The sequence below is a fragment of the Ciona intestinalis genome, chromosome 14, assembly GCF_000224145.3.
Source record: "Ciona intestinalis chromosome 14, KH, whole genome shotgun sequence".
NCBI classification, from domain to species: Eukaryota; Metazoa; Chordata; class Ascidiacea; order Phlebobranchia; family Cionidae; genus Ciona; species Ciona intestinalis.
In genome coordinates, this window is record NC_020179.2 from 2,568,741 (window position 1) to 2,596,257 (window position 27,517).

The window sequence follows — 27,517 nt, forward strand, 5'->3', positions numbered from 1 at the left end:
GTGGTGTACGTAACGAATTTAATGTTGACTTGTTGAGTGAATAAAGTATAACGTGACAAACAACACGATTTAACTGACTGAAAGCATGGGACAAAACTCCCTAGTTGTATATTTATTTCAGCACATACTGCCTCATTATGTAGAAATATTTATATCATTACAAAGTTGTTACAAAAATAAGTTACGCGGAGTTAGCACCAAAGTTAGACCTTACATCCGTCAGCCGAATAATTGGTGGAAGTTACACCGACACGAGTGAACCATCACGCTCTGTTTGATTTATAGACCGCGTGTTTCTTTCGCTGTCCAACATGCTGGCTGTATTGTGACGTGAGTATTGTAGCTGCTTACAATTCAATTTCACCTTTATGGAAAAAACAGCGTATTTAAAGACATTTTTTTTCGCAAAAAATTGTGATGCCATTTTATGCGAAATATATATCTCTTATATTACACTATTCGTTGGATTTTTTGTTTGTTACGTATTTCGTAGCACTTTATCCTGGCAGAGAACGTAGAGATGTTTGGAAATGGTTGAAAATCTGCTGTTTTCTAAGTATATAATTACGTGCCTCGTATAGTTTTATGTCCTATTTTTCTTGTGGCGTATAAGCCAACCATGTTTGCCAAGAAATGAGTCTTTTCAAAGTATTTTGTAAAATTGATTAATATGCTGTTGTAATGTGATGAAGTCATTTCAGAGAAGAATTGAGAATATGAAAAACAAAACAGATAAGGAAATATATCCACAAAACGTTATCATGTTATAACTTATACCAAGTTCTTAGTCTACGCAACCGTGTTTTAATTGGTGATCTACATTATCTAAGAATTTAATTTACTATTTCTACGTAAGCGTCAACGTCATAATCACATGTGTACGTCAGCTCTACGTGATACAGACCAAGTTCACCAAGGATTTTCCTATGGAGAATAGCTTATGTTTTCGCCACATATGGCTCTTACTAACAGACGCACCAAATCTTGTTTCGTCAACCTGGTATGACGTCACACGGCGTGAGGTCATTCTATGAAACGTCGACGTCAGTTGCCGCAGGGTATTCCGTACATCGGAAGGCTTTGGCATGCTTTCTGTCAACAGTTCTGAGCAGTTTTTCCGTTCCATGTAAACTGATAGCTTACTGGTAGCCATTTTTATCAGCACTTGCACTTGGCGGTTTTGTAGCATGCTCGTGCTTCAATGCTAGTGCAGCTTATTTCCTGCGGTTAGGTAACTATTAGCTCCAGGCTGACGTGCAACTTAAAGAGAAAAAGTATGGAATAAAGTCGTTGCATAACCTGCTGTTTACCGAGTATAAAATCCACTGTCGAATTTTATCGCGTCATTAGGTTAACTGTATATTGCATTATGTCAAGATGTTTGAGATAGATGGCCGGTACATATTCTTCCAGCGCCTAAGAAGGTATTCTTTTCATTTCTTTTGTAAGTTTTTGTATAACGTAATAAGTTATTGTATAACGTAACACAGACTGCCTTGTATACTTAACCAATGTATGCACTAGTTACTAACTGCAGTTTCGTTAAGTCGTAATCAAAGTTACAGATGGTGTATAGCTATTTAATGCTGTATAATACCACAGTTTTAAATCTTTTTTTTATTAAAAGAAAATCGTGCAAAATTTTAATATAAATCAGTAGCATATTTTCCAAACCTATGCTAAATTTAACTTTATGTACCCATTCCCAACGATATGGTATATTAGTGTCGTATGATTTATGAGCAAGTTACTTAGCATTGTTTCCTGTTGCTACGGTGTCTTATGCTGATGTATATGAAGCGTTTAAGTGTCTTGCCCGACCACTTTTCAAATTGTCGCACCAACGTCTGCATTTTTGAACAAAGGTTTTATTTCACCAATGTTTGCCACCATGAGGTGCATAACACAGCAAAGAGTTAAGCAACCATTACATACATTTCATACACCTAAAGTTTCGAATTTCGATAACACATATTTACACTATAGCTGTTACAATATTGTATATATATTGCTAAATTTTTTCACGAATTTTTTAATGAACATATGATGCCATGCTAGTTATTTAAATAATGCTATTGTTTCACGAATTTTAACCACAAAATCGTCTTATGTTTAAACTGGAGAGGCTAACTAAGATTATTTATACCCTATAGACGAAAATGTTTGACCGTATAGACGAAAATGTTTGAACTGAGTTGCAAATTCATTTAACTGTTATTGTGCCAACTATGATCCATCTATCACCAGTGATGATATAGATTACATGCCCCCATAACTCGTAACACGGTTTTTAATAACCTCATGTCCCCTTGCAAGCCGGCTGGGAAATCAATAATGGTTAATGCAATAGAGAGCGAAACGAAAAAATGTCGCGACCTTGGATCGATAACAGGAGCATCGATCGACCGGGTTAGAACGCTAGTATTCCCGCAGGGCATGGCGAAACCTCCCGATCCCGACCGCCGTTGGAGCTGATATTTTTTCGCTCCCGGAAACCAAAAAGCTGATTAGACTGTCGTAGGCTTCGCTTTTCATGGTATTCGATAGTTTACAAAATGACCGATTTAGCTGTCGCTTATGAGAATTTATGTTTAAACCTGATATCTTACAGTCAGCGTAAACCGTCCTAACTGCTTTACATTTTCATGCATTATCTAACCATTCGTCTCCCGAACACTCAGCCCGCTTTATGGTAACAATGTCTGGTGTACACGTCTACAAAAAAACATACGCAATCTGAATTGCACGTTATAATAGTTTTCATAATATATACGCATTTGAGCGTAATTTGAAAAGGTATTACATCAAAATAGTGCAATTTATACATATGGTATAATGTAACTCGTGTGCGCCGTAATAACGCTCAAGGCTTACAAGCAGCGTAATCTACGCTACAGCCGCGCAAAGCTGTATAATAACCACTTACCCGGCAGACAACACGTTTTATTTTTCAAAAATTCTTTACAAAGTGCAGTAAAACCTCACCAACTTTTCACTAAATACAAAGACTTTTAATTAATTGTATAGATCAAGGTGTTTTCATTATCTTTTTTCCCTAAATTGATCATAAAAAAGCTCTGTTTGTTAAAACACGATTAGAAAATATGGAATATAATGTGCTATAATGTTAACTGTATCTGTATCTTACACCACAGTACTATATTATTACAGCTAAGACAAAACTGTTGTTATGTTTTATGAATTTAAATTACATTCGTTGATATTGAAATTGGCAATAGGAGCATGTTAGTAAAGTACAAACTCACAAGAATTGGTAATTTATTTACATATTCTTATAAGTAACGTTTTTTTCGATAAAGGAAAAGAAAAGTTCATATTTACATATCACGTAACCAACGCACACGTGTGTACGTTTTCGTTTTAATTATAAGCATCTATTTGTGTCGTAAACTGAAGTTGCAGTTCTGCTCGCTTCTCGTTTCAAACGTTTCCTTTCAAGAGGTTTAATAATTAACACGTGATCCAAATCCCCTTCCTAATTGCTTCGTTTTATTCAGTTGAGCAGTCGAATCGTTTGACAAACTATTTCTCCATACTGTATTCATTGTTTTTGAAAAAAAACAACGAATTCAAAATTCAATAATAGCAACTATAACCTGAGAATCTGTTACTAAAATAGCTCAAGCTGTAACACATCATTTTTCGGAACGTAAACTATAAAATTTAATAACAACATTGCTATTTTGTTGTTTGTATATGCGCCATAGCATGTGTTGTTACATTCATTCCATTAACCTAAAAGCTATTTATTTTGGTAACCTGATTCCTAAGTTTCAAATATACAACGCTACGCAGCTGCAAACTTTCGAAACCCCAAATAAACAGATCCAGGCAGCTGCCAGGCGAAGGTCGGTTTTGAATTGTTTAATAAAACGAAGAACGCACCGTTTTTAACTTATAAAAACTTCCCTTTTCCGCTTCCCCCAGCCACATGGTATGTATATTTTACTTGGAGAGTATAATCAATCACTTGAATGATTTGTTTTTGTTAACTTGCCATTTTAACACAATGTGCGTTTCTATTTCAGTCAGTGAGAAAACTACTTGCTTTAACACAAACTAAAACCATCAGGTATTGTTATGTCAGTTTAGAAGCCAGACTTTAAACCAGTTAATAAATCCAAATGAACGCTATTCTCTTTTAAAGTCTGTATATTTTGACCCGTTTATTCTGTGCTTGTCTTTATTTTTAGCCAGAATAAACCTTCGTTTAGTATTTAGTTTGGTAAGGCTGTGACAGAGGTTACTTATTCGGGCAGTATCGGCCAGACAACTTTGCCCTTAGCGTAACTTGCCTTGTCTTTACATTTACCATTAGTCAGCCAACCTTTGGAGCCGTGAATTATATTCTTGAGTATTCCACCAAACGGACGAACGACCGCATAAAATCCACCGATTATACGCACAGTTTGGGTGAAAAGTCTTGCGGCTCTAACTGCGCGTGACGCACCGCTTGATTCGCAACCGTTTCAATTCCAATGTAACGATTTAATCTCAGACATTGTATATTCAAATTACACTGTATAGGTTGTTTACCAAGCGTGTGTATTTGAGCCGTGATAAGTTCAATTCAATTCGTAAATGTGAATGAACCGGCTATGTGAATGAACCGGCGTTTTAGCAGCCTGTGTGCTACCACAGAGGCCGTGTAATGTTCACAAGCGTGAAAGCCGGTGTTACGGTTGCATTGCAGCTCGCTAAGTCGCCAACCACGCACCCACCACTGTCCAGCCATTATAATGGGCATGGCAGCGACACAGCGTCTGGCGTTCCACTTCTTTCTCGTTCTTTTATTCTTTCCTCACTCCGTTATCTCAAGGGAGTGACCCCCGTCGCGAGTGCACGCACACACACGCCTTTGTTACGCCACAAACCTCTCTCTTCTATGCTCCTACGTTTAAGGTAACGTTTCAAAACGGCACTCGAAACAGACGCGGCGTGTAATCGGAAAACGGTGGTGTTTTTGTGTTTTATTCAATAACAACCCGCAAATTATACCTATGTAAAAATACCAACGTTTTGGGGTTGAATGGTCGGTTAACATTAAATTAATTCATTAAGTTTTTGCGTATTCTGTACCCAGCCATGTAAATCCGTCGTGGCGGTCTTTTTGCGTTGAGAATGCGACTTGTCGATTTCGAGACGATACCTTACCTTTCCTGTGAGCACTAAGAGCAGGAGATTCTTTGTCCGCTTGTCGACATTTTCTGCAAGCGGGCGTCCGATCGTTGTGGTGGAAGCGTACGTTGCCGCCGCAGCATGTCGAATCTTTCGAGATTTTTGTCGCACTTAGCTCCGTAGGAAGATAGGACAAGATTTTCTGTGAAATGCCACCGAGTTAGCGCCACAGCGAGCTGTATTGCAGCTGGTTTTGCAAGCGGTTTATCGCAGGTTATTGAAACCTTCAACTTTACCTAACCGAGCAGCCTCTTAACCCATACGGTATGCGGCATACCATTTATAGAGTTCTTAGTACGTGCTTACCGTAGCTCAGGTGACAGAATATGAAGGCGTGTATTATCTTGTAGAAAAGTGCCGAGGTAGTGTACTTCCGCTTGAAATGGTATCACGCAATGTCGAGCAGCAGTTGCAATACAGCACCAAAACTGCTTTACTTTTCATGTGCTTGTTTATGTTTAAAGGGCTGTAGTAGTAGATGTATATTGCCAAAGTAGTGAGATCGATATATAAAAACCATGCAAACGTACCAACCGTCGCTATCGTTCATGTCCGCTTTGAACGATATTATTCAAAAAGCTTGTCAAAATAAGTTTTCAGTTTCCGCTATTTTGAGCTTTAGTTTAAATTGTGTTTTTAATGCACAAGTTCTTCCATTTCAGTACTTTAGTTACTTATTTCAATGGCGCCCGAACTATAACACAAGGTCTTTATACCGTTTCATTTTACGACATATGTTGCTGTAACGGGTATTGCGTCTGCTTTCTGGATTATGGCCACAGTACGACCTTGCGGCACGCAACGGTTGTATGCAGTAAGGCTGATCTGCACTTAACGTCGCTGCTGTTTATTTATGCGCGATTTAATTTTAAACCATGCAAGATTGCGCATCCAACTAGGCATTATGCACAACGTTTAATATAGCAGGTTTCGGGCATAAAAATGGAATTTTCTATTGTTGTCAATTGAACCTAAGCAGCCTCGTCAGTCTTATGCATTTTTAATAAGCTACCACGAAGTGGCCAGGGTAATTATTTGCCAAACCAAGAACTTTTTACGTGACCCATTTTCGATCAGTGCTAAAGGTTACAGGGTGTATTTTAAACACACGAGTGATAATATGTCAACTAATTGCAGTAGCAGGCCATATTGACTAGAAAAAGATAATTTATTGCTCCTGTTCTATTTTTAGCTTATTCAAATAGTAGTTTTACAGAAGCCTATTCAACAATTTTCTACGATACGGTAAATAGGAATTGATTATAAAAGAACGACTGTATTGTAATGCAGTGTATTAACCATTGTCCATATAATAGAAAATCTATTTTACTTGTTTACTCTGTGTTTAAAATTAGGGTTCAAAGAATCTATCAGCTTGACATATAAGCGTTCGTTTGACAGAAGGCAGTTACGTCACAATACGCTTTGTTTAGCAGACCACGAAAGGCGTTTAACTTGCACGTAACCCAAAATCGCGCAAGTGAATAGAACACGACTTTTGGCTAATAATGTTAGCAGCAGTGATATGGTTCAATACTCCGTTTTACTTAAGAGTGTAATTCTGTCCCTTGCACTTTGATAATAATTAACTTGTGTGTATGTTGTAATTAAATTAAGCACACCTGAGTAAATGTGAGGTTTATTTAATCTATCGTTCACGGGCAACAGGTGCTTTTGGTTAAACGCAGCATTCTACTTTAACCTTCCCGTACCACAGTATGTGTATTGGTTCATATTTACACCTAGCGAAATTAGTCATAAATCAATTGCTTGCAAATTTTTGGAATAGTTTCCGCCACCTTTTGTTGAATTCTTAGCATTTTAAATCCGATCTTGAGTGGCAGCTTAGCTAGCCGCATGTGCGTCACGACACATTACAACAGCGATTTTTATCTTGGTTTATTTATTTAAACTAATCAAACGTGCTCAACTGATTGCACGAAGCAAAGGCTAAAAATCATAACCTGCTTTCGCTAAACGTGTTTGCAAAATTAGTTTATTGAAAATCTTATTTTTGTGTTACCTGGTATTTCGAGTTACTCATACAAGAACATAAATAGATTCCTACTTTGCCTTGCCTCGTGGCCTGCTTTTGCAATATGGCGACGCTAAAAAATGTAACGTGATATATGCACGGTCGCTTCACGAATATTTTCACGGCTTTTAACAAGCAATGAAGGATCATTATGAATTTATTGCACCACGACTTTGTACGGTATTTATCAAATCCGAAATTTAGCAATATTAAAGCCGTGGATAATGTTACACTTTAGTATGAAACTCTAAGCAGTCTGACGAGTAAAATATAAGCCTTGTTTTCTTGTGTTCTATTCAGTGTGGGTGGAGTGGTACGACATGTCACTGTCAGGGTAGCGTTTTTTTGCCAGAGTTGACACATTACCCCAATACCCAATGTTCGGTCGTTGGTTCTTAAAATTTAAAATTACGATCAAAATCGTATTTGTAATGTTTAAGTTTCAGATTTGCTTGTTTGTTTGCTTGCCATGTACAGTGACAGCTGTCTGATGAAATACTTTTCGTATATTTCGCTTGCCTTCCCTGCAAAAGTGTTGGGCGGCACCGTTTGATGCCGGGCATTATGACGTCACAGAAACCGCTATTCGCGTGTGTGCGACGCCGGGCGTGCGCTGTCTCCTTTCCGAACAGATGGCCGGAGAATTCCGGAGTTGGTGGTTCGTGTGTACCTTACCAGCATTAATTGATCCGGCGTTCCGCACGGAAAACGCACGCGGAAACCATCTACGTACTTCCACCAGATACTACACTGTTAGTGCTGGCATCGGCCGCCATTAAAATGACGTCTCACGACCGCAATTTGTGACTCAGGTTTACGAAGATTGCCCGCTATGACGCTAGTGACTGTTACGTAACAAGTATCGTCCCCGCTTAAGTAGCTTGCCACTTTGGAACGTTTCAGACTTTTTACGGCAGCATAATTTTAATACATTCGTAAATACGTTATTTACTATTTTCCTGCCTTTCGATAAATCATTGGCTCTAATAAGGGGCGGACCTTCGTCAAATAGTATTGTGACGTAACAGAAAGCACGGCGCAATCTTTTTCCGTCGTCACGTTCTATCATTGTGCTCATTTTAGTTCATGGATAAATTAGTACAACCGATTCTATGTATGTTTCGTACAGCTGTTTGATTACGTCTGTATAAAAGGAAGAAAAGGGAAAAGTTAATTTATTTTCAATCTTTTTAACAGGATCATCTAGGCGTGTGGTGTATTTAATTTATTTATATAAACGTGTGTATGGATATTTAGGCAATTTTTTCCTCTCCAGTCCAGTTATAAAACGACGTTCTTGGATCTAAGCAAGAGGTATGTATATGTGTTAAAGTTAAAATATCTAGTTTATACGTTAAAGTTTTGGTACATTTTTTTGCTAAAAAATCATTGAAACTGTATTCAGAAAAATGGCGTGTTATTTTGTTATTTTTTTCGGCCGAAAACTGGTGTCAACGAAAAGAGCATTTAAGTGCTACTATTTGGCTGTTAAAATGTTCATAATTAGCATTATTTATTAATAGGGTACTGGGTACAGTTTTGTCTCGTTCTTGAGACTTGCCACGTAATATTGTTTATTTACACACGTCAATGCTGGCAGATTTAAACCGCGCACGAGATAAAGAAATGGCTGAACTTTCGGTGAGAAAAAGGCACCGAGACCAACCTAGAAATGGGGTTTGTCGAAGACGGTAAGATTTTCCTTTATTAATTGGCCCTAAATTAATTGGGTGGACTGGTCTACCTTGTGCCGAAATTTTAGCTACCTTTGTTCCTTATATATTTAAAATAAATCAACGAGTAATTTTCTATTAACAAATTTGAGTAATTTTGCTGGAGTATAAATATGTACATTAAACACCATACACTTATATCCAGGTTAACGCACCGAATGAACGACACACCCAATTACCCCACCAACCCCCTACCCCCTTCTACCTCGAACCAAACCCCCGACAATACCTCCCCTCTTACCCCCACCGCAAATTCCTACGTCACACCTTCTTACGTCACGAACACGTCATCAAACGTCACCGAAGCCACTCCAGCGTGCCTAGAACCCTTAGATCTATGCAAGGATGGACAACAACAGCCCTCAAGCCCTCTACTTCCGTTGCTACGCGACAAACTCGACGTCTCTAGCACCGCAAGCGACGACGAGATGAACGTCGACAGCCCTGACTCCGGGTTCGAGTCAGCGACACCTAGCGGAATCTCAAACTCCGACTTTTTTGATGAATCTTCGAAAAGCGATGATTTCTCACGAGCTCCTAAAACTCCTGTTTCCCGCACCTCCTCCCTCGACTGTGACATCATAGAAGACACCCGCCTTTGTTTGACCCCTCCACCCAAACCTGAAGTGAAACCAAAACCACAAGCAGGTCAGTTATTTACACAAATTCTGCTAAATATACTAAATTTGCCTTAAATATCTGGTTCCATGACTTGCTCTACGATACGATGTAGGACCTCACCCATGCAAAATATAATTTACGTATATAGTGCTTGGGTAATGAAAAACTCTAGCCTAAATTCCAGGTCTCTTTGCATACCCAACCATATAGAATAGAATATTTGTGCCAATCTCTCACAAACAACTGTATGTAGGTCAGTAGTCAACCTCTAATCTCTTCCACATAAAACTAAATATCAGCCTTGTTAAATATCAACAGCTTCATGCCTACAGTAACTGCTCCATACCAAACTCCCAGTCTATTAACCAACTAAACCCCACAGAGCGTATCGTCCACCGTTGTGCATGGGATGCCTGCTCATCCGTGTTCATTACGTCACGTGACCTTCACGACCACATTTGTAGTGTACACGTCGATACAACAACGAAAAGGTAATTTCCCTAACCAAATACCACTTATGAAAGATGTCTGAAAAACGTATTTCTTTATTATTTAAAACTGAAAAGGTGATTTTCTTAAATAAATACATCTTATAAGAGATGTATGAAAACGTATTTTGTTTTTTAGCTCAATTTAGATTCTAGTCACCATTTGCAAAATTTGCTTCAATGCCTTATATGGTAGATCAATAATATAAACTAGAATAACATATATTTGAAAAACTTCAAATTAGCAACGGATTTAGCACCTTTAGTGTAGTAAATTATGTAAATCTGGCCATGGCCTACTAGAGATACGGCCGGATAAATCGCCTATTGTAGGTACTAAGAAACCCCATTGTTATCCATTGTTCTGATGTCAACAAATCGAAATGGTATAGTAAAAGTAGGGTGGGGGAAAATTGGACACCTTTAGCACCTGATATCGAAATATCATAATCGTGTTTAAAACAAGTAACAACGGNCTATGGGAGTTGTAAAGATAAAGTTTTATAATTCTTATAATTGTCTTTGTTTACTACCAAATGAGACGAAAATAAAATGATCAGGTGTCCCATCTNTCCCCAACCTACTGTATGTCTAGTAGGCCGTGATCTAGCCATGATCTTAATGCTCAAGAAGTTGGACGATTCTCGTAACAAAAAAACATTCAGGATCAAATACTACGAAAAAAGCCGTATTATGCAGTACTTTAAGTATGGTTTAGATGTCTATCTTTTAGCCCAAACACCTTCGTTTGTAGGTTTTGCTGCTTATGGTCAGGTTGCAAGGTGTACAACACACCCGCACGTAGCGTGGAATGGCTGAAGCAACACGTTGGTCGGCATACTGGTACCAAGAGGTTTCGTGTAAGTTATTCATATGTTGTAGTACTGTAGGGTAAGATGTATACTGTTAGTGCATGATATGGCATATTTTCTAATCGTGTTTTGAACAATTATCAATGCTTTTAGAGTCGTGAGGAAATGGTATAGGATTCTGTAAATACCCTTTGTTTAATACTAAATAATGGGCCTAATTATATAATGCATTTACTTTGTACCATGCAGCTTAAGCTACTAGCTGATTAAGTGAATTGGTAGTAACATTATCTTAAGCTTCAAGTTACGCTTCCGTTCTTAGTTAATTAAATAATGTAGCATGACTGCACTGCTGTATACGAGCACCATAATATTTACATTCAAATGCCGCGGCGCGCGTATGCAGTTTACTCACAACGAAAGAATGCCCGTTATGACGTAACTATGACGTCAGACGAAACTTTTTTCGTTATGTAACAAGGTGTAGACGGGGTGTGTATAAGGTGATTTGTTAAGATATTGTTAAGACAAATTAGTGGTCTACTTTGGCAGTCGCATATGTCGAAAAACCACTGCATACCGTAACACGATAAACACATTAGCATTAGTGTATTGTAGGCTTATCGTTGCACCATACTGTACATACGACGACGAAAACGATTTTTCTCAGTATTGTTTAGGATTTATATTCTAGGATGTTTACATTAGATTTACAAAATTTCTTAATGCTTTTAATTTATTTTCACCACGAAATGGTATTACCTTTTTTTTATTTATCCCAAGTTTTTCATTTTGACGCTACATTTACCCACAGTGCCTGCTCGACGGATGTGACGCAAGCTTCAACTCACAAAACGGTTTGGCTCGTCACGTGCCGTCACACTTCAGTGACGTCAACCTGCCAAAAGCGAGAGTTCCCGGATACGAGAGAAAAGTTCTGGTTAAACGAAGGAAAATTAAAGACAAGAAAAAGGCACTCGGTAACCTCTCTTCTATTACCCTGCCCTGGTTTTGCACCCAGTTCATGCATTAAGCATCAAACATTCCACTAATAGTAAATGATCTACTATTTAACAGTTGTATACCTAAATCACCCATAAAGGTTTTGCTAACTATGATTTGCATACAAAGTAATAATTACTCCCACAAACCACTAGTCAAACATCAACATGCACCAACCTTTGCTTCTATGTACCAAACCAAGTCCCTACTTTTATTACTTTCAATACCCTTACCTACGTTTTACAATACCAATTAAATTACACAAGGTAGGGCAAGACTTCATGTAAAAAAAGAAATACAGCATTGCCAACTCATTTTAGCTTTATCTGTTATCTAAGCATAAATTCATACAAATTGTTGAATTTTTTAATTTACTTCTTGCACTAAATAAATTGACTGCAATAACATATATTATTACACACAGCTAATATCCACGACTATTTGGACCAATACACCTCTGAGGTAATGGTCTCGCAACTCGTCACCATGCTACGTCATCCGGTGACGTCACTACCCACGCACACAAACGATTCAGTGACGTCACAAGACAATAAAGAAGCACAGGTACATTTTTTTGCAATATTTTTTTTCTAGTCAATTTTCTGCAAAATGCATTGAAGATAACGTAAATATGTGTTTGTTTGTATGTACTTTGTTTTTACAATGAATTATCCTCCAAAGGTGATCTGCAAGCGTACCAGCGGCAACGAGGTGTGGCATCTTACCACCAACCAAACGTAAGTGACGCCCCAGGGCCCATTGTGACGTAGATAATGAAAGAATTTGAAAATAAACACACTTACCGTTGTGCAGATGGGTACGCACGGGCATGGTCAAACAACCAACTCTGTACTTTGCAACCCCAAGCCCTCATAGACGAAAATATAAGGTTTGTATTTCACTATAAAACTGTTGGCTGCATGATACTGTTTTTAACTGTAAGCGTGTTTTAACAACTTGTTTTGTCGCTATTTCTAAATCTTTGCTACCGAAACCGAAGAGGCAAATAAAAGTTATTATTATTATTATTATGCTGTAGTGCGGTTCAGAAAGAAATGCAATTGTAGATGTATACGTTGTGTGGCTATATTAACCTACATACGTGGTAACTCGGCAGCGGGCATGAGGTGTATGAAACAGATTAACACCCGTGTTTTAACGATTGTCGTTACCCTGCCACGCGAGGATAAAAGTCACGTTCATTCATCTATCGAAAACCGATCAATCTAATCTTTTACTGTGTTTTGTTTATTGCAGGCAGTGGTCGCTGATGTACGTAGCAATAATTAAGTGTTTGAGATTGAAGTTAGATGAAACTGGTAAACCAATCCTGTGCTTGGAGTTAAAGTCGCAATGTTTCAATTGTGTCAAAGTCGATAATTGAACCGACCGTAAATCCTCCACTTTGGCTCTTTTTACCCTCTAGCGTCCACCATTACTGTGAAGTCGGCCTTAATACATTCCGCTAGATGTTGATAGTGAGCACGAACAGCATAAACTTATTTGTACGTCCAAAATTTCCTTTAATAGCCTTCTGTTTTACCAATATACGTACATGGCAAAACACATAATTTTTCCCCCCAAAATACTAAGATCCTGGCTATTTCTTTTCCTGTTGTTTGTATATTACTTTTCCTTCTTCGTTTGTTGTTGTTTGTTCTTACTTGTTTTTCCCTTCTCCCCAAGCATATCGAACGGATATGAAACGCTCTTCGGGGCGGTGACGAACGCGTGCTGCTTTCATTCTGTTGTAGGCCTACATGGCGCAAATACAAAGACAAATTTTTACACCTTGGTTTTGTGGGTATGTAAAAAGAAATTAACATTTTATTTTTCCGGCGGTCCGATTAAGGCAAGCGGTGAAACTGCAGATCCTTCCTTTTTGTAAAAGGTGTAGACTACGATTAGGACTCAATGAGAGTCATATACTGTATATGCGTGAGGTCCTCGGCGAGGCACGCCTGAAAACTTAAGACGTTGGTCTATTTTTACTCTAACACGGCGGTTCCTAACCAGTGGGCAATGGGAACATTTTGAGATGGGGTATAGACCAATATAAAATAGCTATATTTAACTGTGTCAATATATATAATTTTAGCAGCATCAAGTATTTCGCTAATGCACGGTTGAATAAATAATCTACCTAGAAATAAGCTCTGCTGTGTTTTGTTCTAACTAAACTGCTTTTATATTTTTTTCTTTTAAAAAAATTATTGGGCCACAGAACTTTTATGGTAACAAAAGTGACCTTCATAAGAAAAAAAAATGCTGAGAAGCACTGTTCCGACACCGGTTATATAGTGGAAATAAGATAACTTCCATCCACCATATCGAAACGAGCACTGCAATATTCTTTAATAAACTACATATACCAACCAATATTCTGTCCCCCTTTTATAAGATTGGAATTTAAAACCCATTGACAATTTTCATTTTATGGCTTAATTTCAGCTGCTATTTTTTTAAATAAATGCAGTTTTATTTCCCTTTGATCAATATAGCTTGTTGTTCCCGTCTTTTTATAACTTCGGTTTAATTTAGGTGTAGGTGTCCAGGCAATAGCCAAATCTGGCCTTAAGAAGGACTTTAAAAAAGGACTTTACACATAGTGAACAAAATAGTTTAACAACGGACAGGTATAACTTAAATAAAGATTAATGCCCTCCGAGATCGTTTTTTACATCGCATATGGTGACTTTGTAACTAAAGTCGATTGCATTAAAAATCAGCAAAAACGATGTGTATATATGGTTTTAAATGTTTTAAATTGACTATTATAAGGACTCTTAAACTATTTTACTGAAATTTAATCTCACGCTGTTAACACAGGCCTATTTTTACTGTCAAATCATTTTTTTCGTGACATGTATTAAAACCGTTCCGGTTTTTAAATTAACAAAGCCGTGTCATGGCTTGGACGTTCTATAGTTTGATATCCCAATATAGACTCATGTATTATGCATCGATACTTTGTGTAATTAGGGCGGCTCTCCGACAGTGTACGTTAGATTGGTCGTGACGCTGCTAAAGCGAACTGGAGCTAAATTGCAGTTGAAAAAATAACTGGAAACACCAGCTTGAAAATTATTGGTCAGTTTTTTTTAAGTCGTTGCAGGTGCTAGGCCAGAAACGCAGAATTTTTGTTTGTGTAGCGCAGATATAAAAGTATAGAAAATTGTTTGTTAATTCCGATAATTTTTTTGGTATCATGGAATGTTATTAACTTTCGCATTTAAGCAGCAACAACTTTCTTTGCATTTTATGTTAAATATAGCGGGGTGGGGTAAGATGGGACACCTTTTTGTTCTATATTCTTCCATTTAGTAGTAAACAAAAACATTCAAAGTATTATAAAACCGTATATCCTTACGACTCTCATATACCGTTGTTAATTGTTAACACGATTAGTATATTTAGATATCATGTGCTAAAGGTGTCCTATTTCTCCCCACAATACTATACGAAACAAGTGCAGGCCTTGGCGGTTTCACTACAAAATTTAATACGCTTAATATCACAAGTGTGTTTTCAGCTGCAACATTTGGCTGTTGGCTGCGGATACCACAGTGTGGTCTGATAGCTTTTCCGCTGCACAGTACAGAAATGCAGTGGATTTTGCGTAGGCGGGTAGTTTATGCATCCCGTTCTTATTCGAGGCCTTGCCTAAAGTGTTTATGTTGGCATAGTCGAGTAGAGCAATATAGGTCGCATTAGTGAAGAAAGGCATGAAGGTTTGCGGACCTAGTCAGGAATTAATCATGATATGCTTACAGAATTGTTAACAAAAAAATGCCTTCAAACTTTTTATAACACATATAACACAGCAAGGAATGTAATGCAGCATATGGTAGTTAGGTTTGATTTGTATTTTACAATAGTGCTTCTTGTTAATCACGATTAGCTTTGTCAGCTAAGTAACTTAATAAGCCCTGTTTACTAGCAATTTAGTTAGCCTGGTACAGCCGTGGGCATTGAGGCAATTTATTTGTATAGGCTTTTTTTAAGCTAAACAAAAAATGTACTTAATCAAAAGCTATATATATGCCTACGTGATTGCTTTATTCTTAGAACTTATGCGTATAGTTCAAGGAATTAATATAGACAAATTTACGCTGTCAAAGTACGTCAGTGATGTAGTAGTGGCAGAAGGCAATGAAATCTTTTAAGCTGCTGATTTGATTCATATGCGATTATGAATGGATCGGAGCTCTTAGGCGGACATCTGTCAAGCGCTGAGTCTTAACGGGTGGTCAGCAAACAGACTATTTTTGGAGTGTTGGCAAAACATACGTGTTTAACAAGATGAATGTATCAGCTGGCGTATCAGACATGGGCAGTGACGTTTCAAGTATGAACTATTGATTTCCACTGAACTGTTGGAACACACTGTACTTAAAAATGCGTCAGTATTTTTTGCATGTGGTAGCTGATGTTTTAAAACAAGGTAGGCTCGTTTTTTGTAAGAGTATTTAAATATATACGTTTTTTACGTTATGCTTGAACTAAAACAATATGTTTTTAATTTTTAAAAAGCAATGGTCTTTGTGTGAGACAGGCCTAATTTATTACACGAGAAGCCCTCGCCTCTAAACAGGCTGCGGTAGCCACGCTAACACCTTGTAGAAACACATTAAGGAGAGCATTTCTCATTCAGACAGCGACTATGTTGTTTTAGCGCTTTATTTGCGTAGCGTTGTGTATATACGGATACAGATATTAGAGCCAGAGCTATTTTAATTTTTGTTAACAGAGGCTTAAGGATAACGTGGAAAAATGATTGGATATCAGGACGATTGGTACACAAATTTATAGTAATATTGCGTGTCTGATTTAACAGAGTTACCCCGAAGTTAAGTATATGAACCAGGATTAAACTAGTTATTTACCCGATCCAATTTTTACTTTTAAAACGCGCCACTCCGCGGATAACAGCTGTTTTGAGCAGTCACTCATGTGTTCAGTAACCCGTTAAAATGTAAACAAACTTCGTCGCAACGTAGCATGGACCTGAAATCCGTGATATATATCGAAAATCTACATTGTACTAGGCTTTACTTGAGTCACGACACGCGTTTCCGGGTTAGTATAGTAATATAGGCAGTTTTCTACCTCTGGTATGCTACGTACACAATGATCAGGTTATACGGGTCTAAATAACCGCTCTCTGTTCGTATATATATCCATACTGATACGATGAGCATGCTAGGGCTACGCCGTTAATTAAACTGCACAGTAATGTATTATTAGTGGTTCATGCTACATCATATATATGTTTAAATACATACAGTGTACAGTAGTATTTATTGGAGTAAAAGGTTTTTTAATAATTTTTACTATAATAACAATAATAAGTTATTTTCTTATTTAGCCTTTTACAGTTGGAAAGGAAATTTTAAAAATGTGCATGTTCCATTTTCTTTAAGTGTTGTTTTAACTGCTTAAAAATATGCCTGGCAAAAAGAAAAGAAAGGAAAAGAATTTATTCACTACCAATTCCGTGGATTCCATTAAAGTATGTGAAAACAACCTTGAAAAACACACACAGCGTAAATCAAGCATACCGTTGGTACAAAGTACTGGGCAAACTTACAACATAAACAACAATGGGATTGGTAATGGAAGAAAACATTACAAACGCTTAACAAGTGAAAATGAAGCATTATTAACACCTAATGGTAAGGAATCTAATTGTACACAAATTACAAAAAAAGCTTTAAACCAGGTTTGGGCTAACTCGGGCCTAAATTTCTCGTCCCATAGTGTATTACAGTTTTTAAAACAATTCGTTAGAATATGTAATGTATATTTCTTAATATAGTAGTCTATGTGTGGTAGCTTAAACTGTATTTTCCTGGTTAAATTGGGTATCAAAAACTGACAAGATGGTTTATCTAATATAGTGGTTGAGGTATTTTGGTAGTACTTACGTGTTGTATTTATGATTCACAATACGTTTGTTTCCTCATTGTCCTTGTATGAATCAAAGCTCCATAATAAGAATTTATTTGTGACTAAAGGCCAGAAGAACTTTAGTTTTATGAATTGAAATGAATGTTTAAATTTACAAAGAAAGTTTGGTATGTATACTATAAGTTCAAGATTTATAATGACTTGTGCGTAGTAGAAAACTGTTTTGTTTTAATATGAAGTATTTTATTGGAATAATTTTGTAACACAGGTAATTTTTCATAGCAGACTGACAATTTCAGTCATTTGAGCATTATTTATTTATAATAGTCAGACATTCTGCCAATTGCCCGTGGGAAAACTAACCTGGTCTATGTAATAGTAGTTATTTTAAAATAGATTACTTTACAAATTACCTTAATTTCCCAAATATTTTAGAGATCATTGGGAAAAAAATTAGTTAGAAATATAAAGCAAAATAAATTATTTAGTAATGCGGTAATAGTAATGCAAGATAAAAGAAAAAACTTTGGCGTCATATAAAAGCAAATCAATTTTTTTCTCTTTCCTGTATATCGCTTTAATGAAGTCACTGTGAACTTTATTTACTGTATTTCAATACTGATGATTCAACTGTTTTGGTTTAACATTTTCTGAGTTGATAGCTGCTGAAACGACGCTTATAAATGTGCTGGTGCTCTTTTTTTTCAGAGGCCAGTTGTACCCACTCTGGTGCAGCTAGATCTAAGCGAGGAAGCACTGAGAGTTGGGAAAGTATCGGTAACTGTGGGGGAGAGATGTCCAAGCAAGTTTCTGCTGAAATGGGTAAATTTATCTTTTTTTTATGTCTTTAATAAAATATATATATATATATAAACTGGCTCCTTCTGTATTAATTTGTTAATTTTAAAAATATTATACAAGCACTTTGTGTGCCATACGACAAGACTTCATCAGGGTATGATATATAATATGCCTGGTGGCAAAAGCAGTATGTTCTGGTTTTTGTTTCAAAATGAAAGTGTATGGCTTGAAATTAAACCGCACTTCTGCAAACATTTTACTTTCCGCATGGTTGGGCAAGGCTTTCAGTCTACAGCTTATCATATGTTTTGCTTTGTACTTAACAATTATTTCCTCACAATCCTTTTAATTTTAGTTCAGATTTTATTACAATGACTATTAAAACAAACAGTTTACTAATTTTCCAAATAAGTATTGATTAATTGAAAATGCAGTACTGATGATACTGTAATATAATTACCTAGCACAAATTTTAGGATCAATATTTAATAATGAGATACCACTTAACATACACCCTACATTTGTAATACAATTTCATATCATATTCATGCACACTAAATCACAGAATAATGTTATAAATGACGGTATTCTAGGAAAAGGCATTATTTGGGTTTAAACCATTTATAACTATATATGTATATATATATGTAATAAAATTTTGGTAATAAACTGTTCAAAAAATATAATAAAACATGTGATGCTCTTTGTCTGTACGTATAAAATTTAATACAAATACACAACACAAGGCAACCAAACTGTTAAAAAGACATTCAATTTTATATTACCGCATCAAGAATGACAAGACAGAAAACTTAACTGTGTTTATCATCTTATAATGAAGTGAACAGATCTTCTAAATCCCTAAATTAGTAGTTACTGTGGATTAGTTGGTATAACTGAGTTTAAATGGAAACACCTGTTAAGCAGTCTATTATGTGCCATAGTTACAGCATAACATACGTACTATAGTTTTTAGTTATAATAATATAGGAATATTTATTTGTCTGTTCGATTACTGTAGCGAAGATTTAGAAATATTTTAAACAAAAAGATAGGCTATAGTGACAAAACAACAGTTGTTATTTAGCTTTTTGTAAACAATAGCGTAGGCCTTAAAATATGGTAGTAAAACAACCAAAAGAAGGAAATCATGAGAAAAACCACAGTCGTTTCACCCCTGTTTAAAAAAAAGCAAACTTACGTTTGTTAAAAAAAAAAGCAAACGTACATTTGTTAAAACACGCTATGGGTAAAAAGTGTTAGAAAGAGCTTCATTTAGAAAGCGCGGCTATTGAATCCAAAAATTAGCCTATTTAAACCTAAAAATACCTCCTTAAAAAAATATACTGTTACACTTAATTTAATTTTAATTCCTACAGATTGTGATATCAGGTTACCAGCTGAATATATCTTGATGGAAAATAATATCCATAACAAAAGAAGGGTTTCAAGTCACAGACTTTCATACAGGTGACTTTGGTTGCTTTGTTTCGATGCAATGTTAGTGTTTGTTTGTATAAACCATATATTTATGTGGCTTATGTGCTACCAAATATATAACTTCCAAAATCCAAATCCAATGAACTGTTTTATGTTTGATATGTTTTGCCCATAATGGCATCATCAGTCTCTTATTTAAATGTCTATGAAATTTAGCAGAATTTAATGCATTTTTTATGCGGCACACCATTAGTATTATGATTGTCTAAATTGTGTTATGTTATTGCTATCTAAATACCTATAAAAATAACAGTTGTTGGGCAAATTTACATTTATAGACACACAATATAAATCCATTTTCACAGAAAAAAACAAACCAATATAATTTTGCTGTCCAGCAAAATGTTTGGTTTATGTTAGAAAAATATAGTTAAATTATTTTTTTATTCTAGTATTTAGATAATATCATACCAGTATCAGACGTGATATAAATCTATTACTTGCCAGTCATAGAAGGTTGATTTTAATTAATTAGAATATCAAAACAGTTTGTTAATTTCTAAACCACATAATGTGCATACATTTGAATTCAATTACTGTATAACCATACCAGAATACCGTAATGCTGTTAAAATGTATTTCAAACAGTCTCTGTATTAGAAACGTGGGCAGTGATTTCTGATATAAGGTCAAATGTTTGACCGCAAATTTCTTCTGTTTCCTTTGTTGTTTTTTAGGTAAATTGTAAGGTTCTTATAGTGGAGTGCCTGCACGCTTACTTAACCACAGATACGGTTTGGGTTTTGGGTGAGTGAAGAATAGTTTGAAGCCGAGTGGAGACGAGTTACCGTGTGTAAATATAACAGGAAGCGAGCTACGTTTGTCTGTTGTTTATCTCATATATAGTATGATGAGGAAAGATAGGACCCTTTTATTTTATTTTCCCGTCCCATTTAGTAGTAAACAACGAACATTTAAAGAATTATAAAACTTTATGCTCACGATTCTCATGGACCTTTGTTAATTGTTTAAAACACGACCAGGATATCAGGATATTATGTACTAAAGTTGTCCCATCTTACCCCACGGTACTATATGTTCTTGCAGTTTGTGGCGTGTTAACATATATGCATAAAAACGAACTTGTCAGATTTGTAAAAATATTTTTGAGATTCAGACAGTCTAGTAAGGTACGGTGTGCAAGAAACCGAGACCATGTTTTTAGCACGTTGCAAAACATGCGCATACCTATGACAAAAAGATAAATATGATCATGTCAAACTGGCTACAGTGATACAGTGCAAGCGGGGACGTACATCATACGTTTTCCGTTGCAGAGGTATAGTTGCTATAGTTAGTGCTTCGTTTAATAAGCAGTTTCCTTAATACAACACTTACAATTTGCGCAGACGTAGGTTATACCGCCTTTGGCTCGGTGACTATGCTGTTACAGTGAGAATAGACTATGCTGTAAAACACCTTTATAAATAAATTATACTTTTCGTTCAATTTTGTTTGAAATTCGACAGCTTTGCATAAGTGGTTTATAATGGGACAGCAAAATACGCCCATTTGTCCAGGTATGGATACGTAGTTTAATGTTCAAACCCAGAAGCGTTAGAAACTTTTCAGAATAAAAATGTACATGTTATATGGTATTCTTGGTTAAGCTAAATGCAGTTAGCGCAGAATATCCAATATATTTTAATCCTATTTTGTGAGAATATAGTTTATAATTTTGCAAATATTTTTTGTTTACTAAATGTGATGGTAAAAGAAAATGAAAAAATGACCTTACCCCAACTTCTTTATATATCTACACTCATTGTAAAAAGCAGTGTGAAGGAAATAAAGTGCTTAAAGAGAAAGTGTTGAAGTTGTGCAAATTTGAGGTGAGATAAACCGAGAGGCCTAACAAAGTCATATGTAAGCACATCATAATATCCGATATACGTCAATGGAAGATACGATTAGCCCCCGGCAGCACCGAGTTAAAACCAACACGCATATTTGGTTTGGCAGGAGTGTTGCGTTACTTTAGATTGGTGTGAATATAACATAGCAGATTTAATCAGGAAGGAAATATTTAAGTTTAAAATGTATTCGTTTCTGTATAAAAACACAATAATACTGGTTATTTGCATTGAAGGTAAAATTGTTACTTTTTTATTTTTGTTAGCTAATCGACAACAACTGTTTGAGGCTGTTAAGGCGGATGTTCGCGTGAAATAAAACGACTAAGTGTTTACTACGAAGCTATATAGTGGGGTGGGGAAAGATGGGACACCTTTAGCACAAAATATATAAATATCCTGGATAAATATCCTGGTGTTTTAAACAAATAACAATGGTTTGTAAAAGTCGCGACGACAAGGTTTTATAATTCTTTAAATGTTCTTTGTTTACTACCAAAATGTACGAGAAAATAGAATGAAAAGTTGTCCCATCTTCCCCCATTCTACTATACATATTGTTCATTAGTAAGTCTCATTGCAAACATGTTTGTAGATAGTACTGTGGGTTACAGCGGAATCCCTTTATCAATCCTATTTTTTGATCGTTTTTGAACAGTTAACTACGCTCTTTCAGAGGCGTTGAGGGTACGGTTATATAATTCTGTAAATGTTCTTTGTTTACAAAATCGGACGATAAAAAAGTAAAGGCACGGACCATTTTGCCCCAACCTGCTATAGATAAAAAATATAAAGCTGTTATTCTAATACCGTTTTTATAAAACACGTGTAGGCTAGTATTGTGGGGCAAGATGGGGCGCATTAAGCACGTTTTATCCAAATACCCTGACCGTGTTTTAAACAATTAACAATGGTCTAGAAAAGTCTTGGGGATACGGTTTTATAATTCTTTAAATGTTCTTTCTTTTACGGCGAAATGGTACGAGAAAATAAAATAAATGAGTCTCCCATCTTCCCCCTCTACTATAAATAATTTTATAAAGTAGTTTCACGCGCATTCCTAAAATATACTGTAGGATGGGGGAAGATGGGACACTTTTTAACTCTATTTTCTCATCCCATTTAGTAGTAAACAAAGAACATTCAAAGAAATATGTATGTCCTTGTGACTCTCATAGACCGTTGTTAATTGTTTAAAACACGATCAGGATATCTGGTTATTATGTGCTAAAGGTGTCCCATCTTCCCCCACCCTACTATATATATATATGTATCGTGCACGATTCATACAACGCCTGAATAATGTATACTGTTTCTGAACAGAATGTCACCCATAACCCTACATATCGTTCTTATCATATCATATCTCCTGTGAACAGAAATGTACCAGTATTATATTCCTATATGACTATGTAACGTATTACCCTATCCGAAACCGCTTCTTTATATATATATATCCTAATCCACAATGATCAAAGGGCTACCGTCTATGGTGACCATATAGGCAAGCCCTGGTTGTTCAGCTATTCTAATTTCATTCGTATTACGTTTAGGCCTAATGTTTCCATGAATAACTGTGTTAGAAGCGTACGCATCATAGCGTAGTTAGTCAGAGAACACAGTAACTAACGAGAGATGAGAAAGGCTATACCATATATATTACCTACTGTTGTTACTATAACTTACCAGCGAGTTTGCTTTTTACTTTTAAATGTTTATAGAGTAAATATGGAAGTTATAAAAACAGTTATACAGGAACTTCTACCTGTACATTGTACCTGGTTTTAGTAGAAACGTTTAATTTACATATTGGCTTCAGGAACCCATCATGTTATCTTTTGTATAGCCATACGCGTATAGGTATAAACTATAGATGGTAATAATATAAGTTAACTGTTTTGCAAGTCGGGCAATATATTGTGGTGGTCTTGAAACGGATATAATCAAACGACCATGCCGCATCTTAAAACAACGAAACGGTAAGTACTTGTGATGGTTTACACTAAAGAGTAAGATAGTGAATCATATACTGGCTTCAGATCAGAATTAAGGCACAAGCACACACACAGGATGTTTCAATGAATAGGACGGCTATATTAAAGCACCAACGTTTAGTTTCATGTCGTTTATTTTAAGCAAATCGTGTAAAGGAAATTGCTGTGCAGTAGCAACTATGCTGTAGCTGAGTATATATATAGTAGGGTGGGGAAAGGTGGGACACCTAATTATTTTCTCGTATCTTTTGGTAGTAAACAAAGAATTTTAAAACCATATCCTCACGACTAGCACGGATTGTTGTTAATTGTTTAAAACACGGTCAGAATATTTGGATATTATGTGCTCAAGGTGTCCCGTCTTACCCCACCTCACCATACATCAATGTATAGACCTACACACCGCATTTTATTAAGTTCTAAATGTCACAAACCATTGTGCCTTTTCTAGTTGTAAAGTCAGTTCGAAACAATATCTACGTTTATGTTGTCGTTCCCGCTTGCAATGCAATACACAGTAGCTACGTCATTTACACACGATAAAACAACATGCTAATGTTTGTTTACACCATACGACATATATATTAGTACAGTCCACCAAAACGGAATTGAAGCTACCACAGGGAAACGTTCATTAAAAACGCATTGCTTTCAGTCTAAAGTTATATGGTCTAAAACCGAACTGAAGGTATAGTAGGTTGGGGTAAGATGGCCAATGTTTCACTCGCCTTTATCGACGCATTTGGTATTTAACGAAGCATATTTACAAAACAAAATCATAAAACCGTATCCTAGCGACTTTAAAATACAATATTAATTGTTAAATTAAAAATACGGGATATTATATGCAAACGGTTTCTATCTTAGCTCATAGTACTTTATTTATACAATTTCTTTGTCTCGCCATGAAATAGCGTAAGAAATGTTATTTTCACTTTCATCCTGTGATGATGTATTTCCTTAGTTATTCACACCGAAACCAACGTCACTGCTAAACTAATATCTTGATTCGAAATAGGAGAGTACTAAATACCATATGTATGATGTTACACACACGATGTAATCTATTTCTGTCGTACACTCGCTGTATACTAATATGTGTCCCAACTTGTAATTTAAAGGAAATATAGGGTGGTCGAAGATATGACACCTTTTCGTTTAGTTTTCCCATTTTCATTTGGTAGTAAACAAAGAACATTCAATGAATTATAAAACCGTATCTTCACGACTTCCACAGACCGTTGTTAATTGTTTAAAACACGATCAGGCTATTTGGATATTATGTGTTAAAGGTGTCCCATCTTCCCCCACTTTACTATATTGAAATAAAGTGCTAATGGTATAGAATACCCATTGCCCTACAGTACAATAATACTAAATTTTAGTAACTCAAATCCTTGGGAAGACAGAGATTTAAAAAAAACGATTGTATGTCAAAGTTACTAGCAGGTTTTCATTTACCATCACACATTAATCACGTATGGTATTGAATTTCAGTCTCGACTGTCGAGATTTGGTATCCAGTGACCGGAAAATTCCGATAGCATCGATTTTTCAAAGAAAATCGCTAGTTCTACTAAAATAAACGTCACCATTTTCTGTCTAATCTTACTAATAGCTTAACAGAGAGAAAGAGAAAAAAGTAAAAAGTTCTATGTGTGCCAAAGCCAAACAGAATTGTCTTTAATAATCTATCGTTTACGAGCGATTGTCAAATATTCCGACACTCATACATAGATGAAACATGCCGCTTTACTACATGGGTATTATTAATTGAAATCCTTATTTTATCATCTTACAACACAAGTTAATATTCTACATTCAGTTTGACTTAAAAGATATTTAACCTGTTTTAAATAATAGTTTGGATTCGCTTCTAACTTTGCATTATACAACCAAAATCACTGCATTTTAATAAGATGTTCATAGAAGGCGCATTTTCGCGCTGAAAAAGATATATAGTACTGTGGGGTAAGATGGGTATACACGTAATTTATCGCATGTTTCCTAATCGTGTTTTTAACAATTAATAACGCTATTTTAGTTTGGAATACTGTTATATAATTCTGTAAACATTTTTTGTTTACTACCAAATTATACGATGAAAGAGAATGAAAATATGTTCTAACTTAATTTTACCTACTATGTTTAGCATATGCGCAGCGAATATCTAATTGTAACCAAGTGAAAACAAATAACCCGCAATTAAGTTTTAAATTAGCTCATTTTAAAACGTCAATAATAATCAACAACGGTCGCAACAACAACAGTTAGTTCTTAATGGCTCATGAAGCATCTAAGCATTCAACCCCCAAAAGCAATTCCCATTTTTTTAAATAATAAATGACTGTCTGTTAGTGGATGAGTGCTAAAGTTCGTTTTGATCTAAATAAGACAAATTACTTGCACAGCGTTTTTATATAAATAGGTTGGGGAAAGATGGGACACCTTTTCATTCTATTTTCTCGTTCATTTGGTAGTCAACAAAGAACATTCAAAGAATTAGAAAATCATACCCTCACGACTCCCATATAGACCGTTGTTGATTGTTTAAAACTCGATCAGGATATCTGAATATTATATGCTAAAGATATCCCGTCTTCCCCCATCCTACTATAATATCACGTGTCAAGTGTTTGTTAATAGAACGTATACACTTCTGCTAACGCTCGTTTTAAATAATAACCAAGATTGTGTGACATTGATCCATTAGTTCGATTATAAAAGCGTTCAAAATGGTCGATTAAAATCGCATATCACCAATGGCGTATATCAACTGTATGTTTAAGATGTGTAAACACTTGTTTGAGATGCTAGTTTGGGAAATATTTAATCTTATTATTAATCCATTTCGTCTGTCACTAATGGGTTATTACGCGTGTCACAAATATCCGTACATATTGTATTAACTGTCACATTTTCGCTGCGCTAGTAAACTCATTTTTCGCTTCGCATAAGTCAATTTTGTACAAGATTAGCCTGGCAGCTTGCCCATTATGCGAATAACGCAGATTTTCCGGAAGAAATTTATTATAATTTTTACTTTAAATTCCATTAACGTTGCTTGTGGTTGGGTAAAATCGCCCATAGTAGGGCATGGTCGATTTTGGCTTGGAAAAATAGCCTACAGTAGGGCATGGTCGATTTTTTCTAGGAAAAAATCGCCTACAGTAGGTTATGGTCGATTGCGGCTTGGAAAAATAGTCTATAGTAGGGCATGGTCAATTCTTTCTAGGGAAAAATCGCCTACAGTAGATCATGGTTAAGAAGTACGAGCCTAATCTAAAAGGTAAAAACAATATATTTGCACCTGGCCTAAACAAAGAATAATTACCGCTGACGTCTTGCAGGTGTTTTGTTTCGCGTTTATATTGCAGACGATATTTCGATCATATTTCATCGACCGCAGCAGCGGGCTAATGTAATATCCATGTTCGTATAAACCGCTTACTGCCACCATTAATTACGTAGCGGAGAATTGGCCCGACTGTTGATTCTGTGCTTTCTTTGCTTTAATGAATGCTTGGTAGAATCTGACTGCTGCGGTTAACGACGTATATTTAATTATT

At 35.9% G+C, this 27,517-nt stretch overlaps 2 protein-coding genes across 4 annotated transcripts in view; both read left to right on the plus strand.

Moving 5' to 3' along the window:
* Positions 1–8,431: 8,431 nt before the first annotated feature.
* Positions 8,432–13,680, plus strand: zf(c2h2)-34 (zinc finger protein). 2 transcript variants are annotated; one of them, NM_001078505.1, is given in 10 exon segments: positions 8,432–8,548; positions 8,835–8,925; positions 9,113–9,615; positions 9,971–10,079; positions 10,831–10,936; positions 11,703–11,868; positions 12,315–12,454; positions 12,572–12,627; positions 12,704–12,779; positions 13,148–13,678. In NM_001078505.1, coding segments are annotated over 9 exon segments (1,254 nt in total). In that variant the 5' UTR covers positions 8,432–8,548; positions 8,835–8,860; the 3' UTR covers positions 13,181–13,678.
* Positions 13,681–17,256: 3,576 nt separating this feature from the next.
* The window catches only part of LOC100176648 (diacylglycerol kinase zeta-like), a 35,898-nt gene continuing 25,637 nt past the window's right edge, over positions 17,257–27,517 (plus strand). The window contains exons 1-3 of one of the 2 annotated variants that reach the window (XM_002121467.5): positions 17,257–17,565; positions 18,509–18,622; positions 19,981–20,071. In XM_002121467.5, coding sequence (XP_002121503.2) covers positions 17,337–17,565; positions 18,509–18,622; positions 19,981–20,071 — 434 coding nt within the window. In that variant the 5' untranslated portion in view covers positions 17,257–17,336. Of the gene's footprint in view, positions 17,566–18,508; positions 18,623–19,980; positions 20,072–23,758; positions 23,934–27,517 lie in introns of those variants that run through there. The other variant, XM_018814880.2, reaches the window with a different exon arrangement.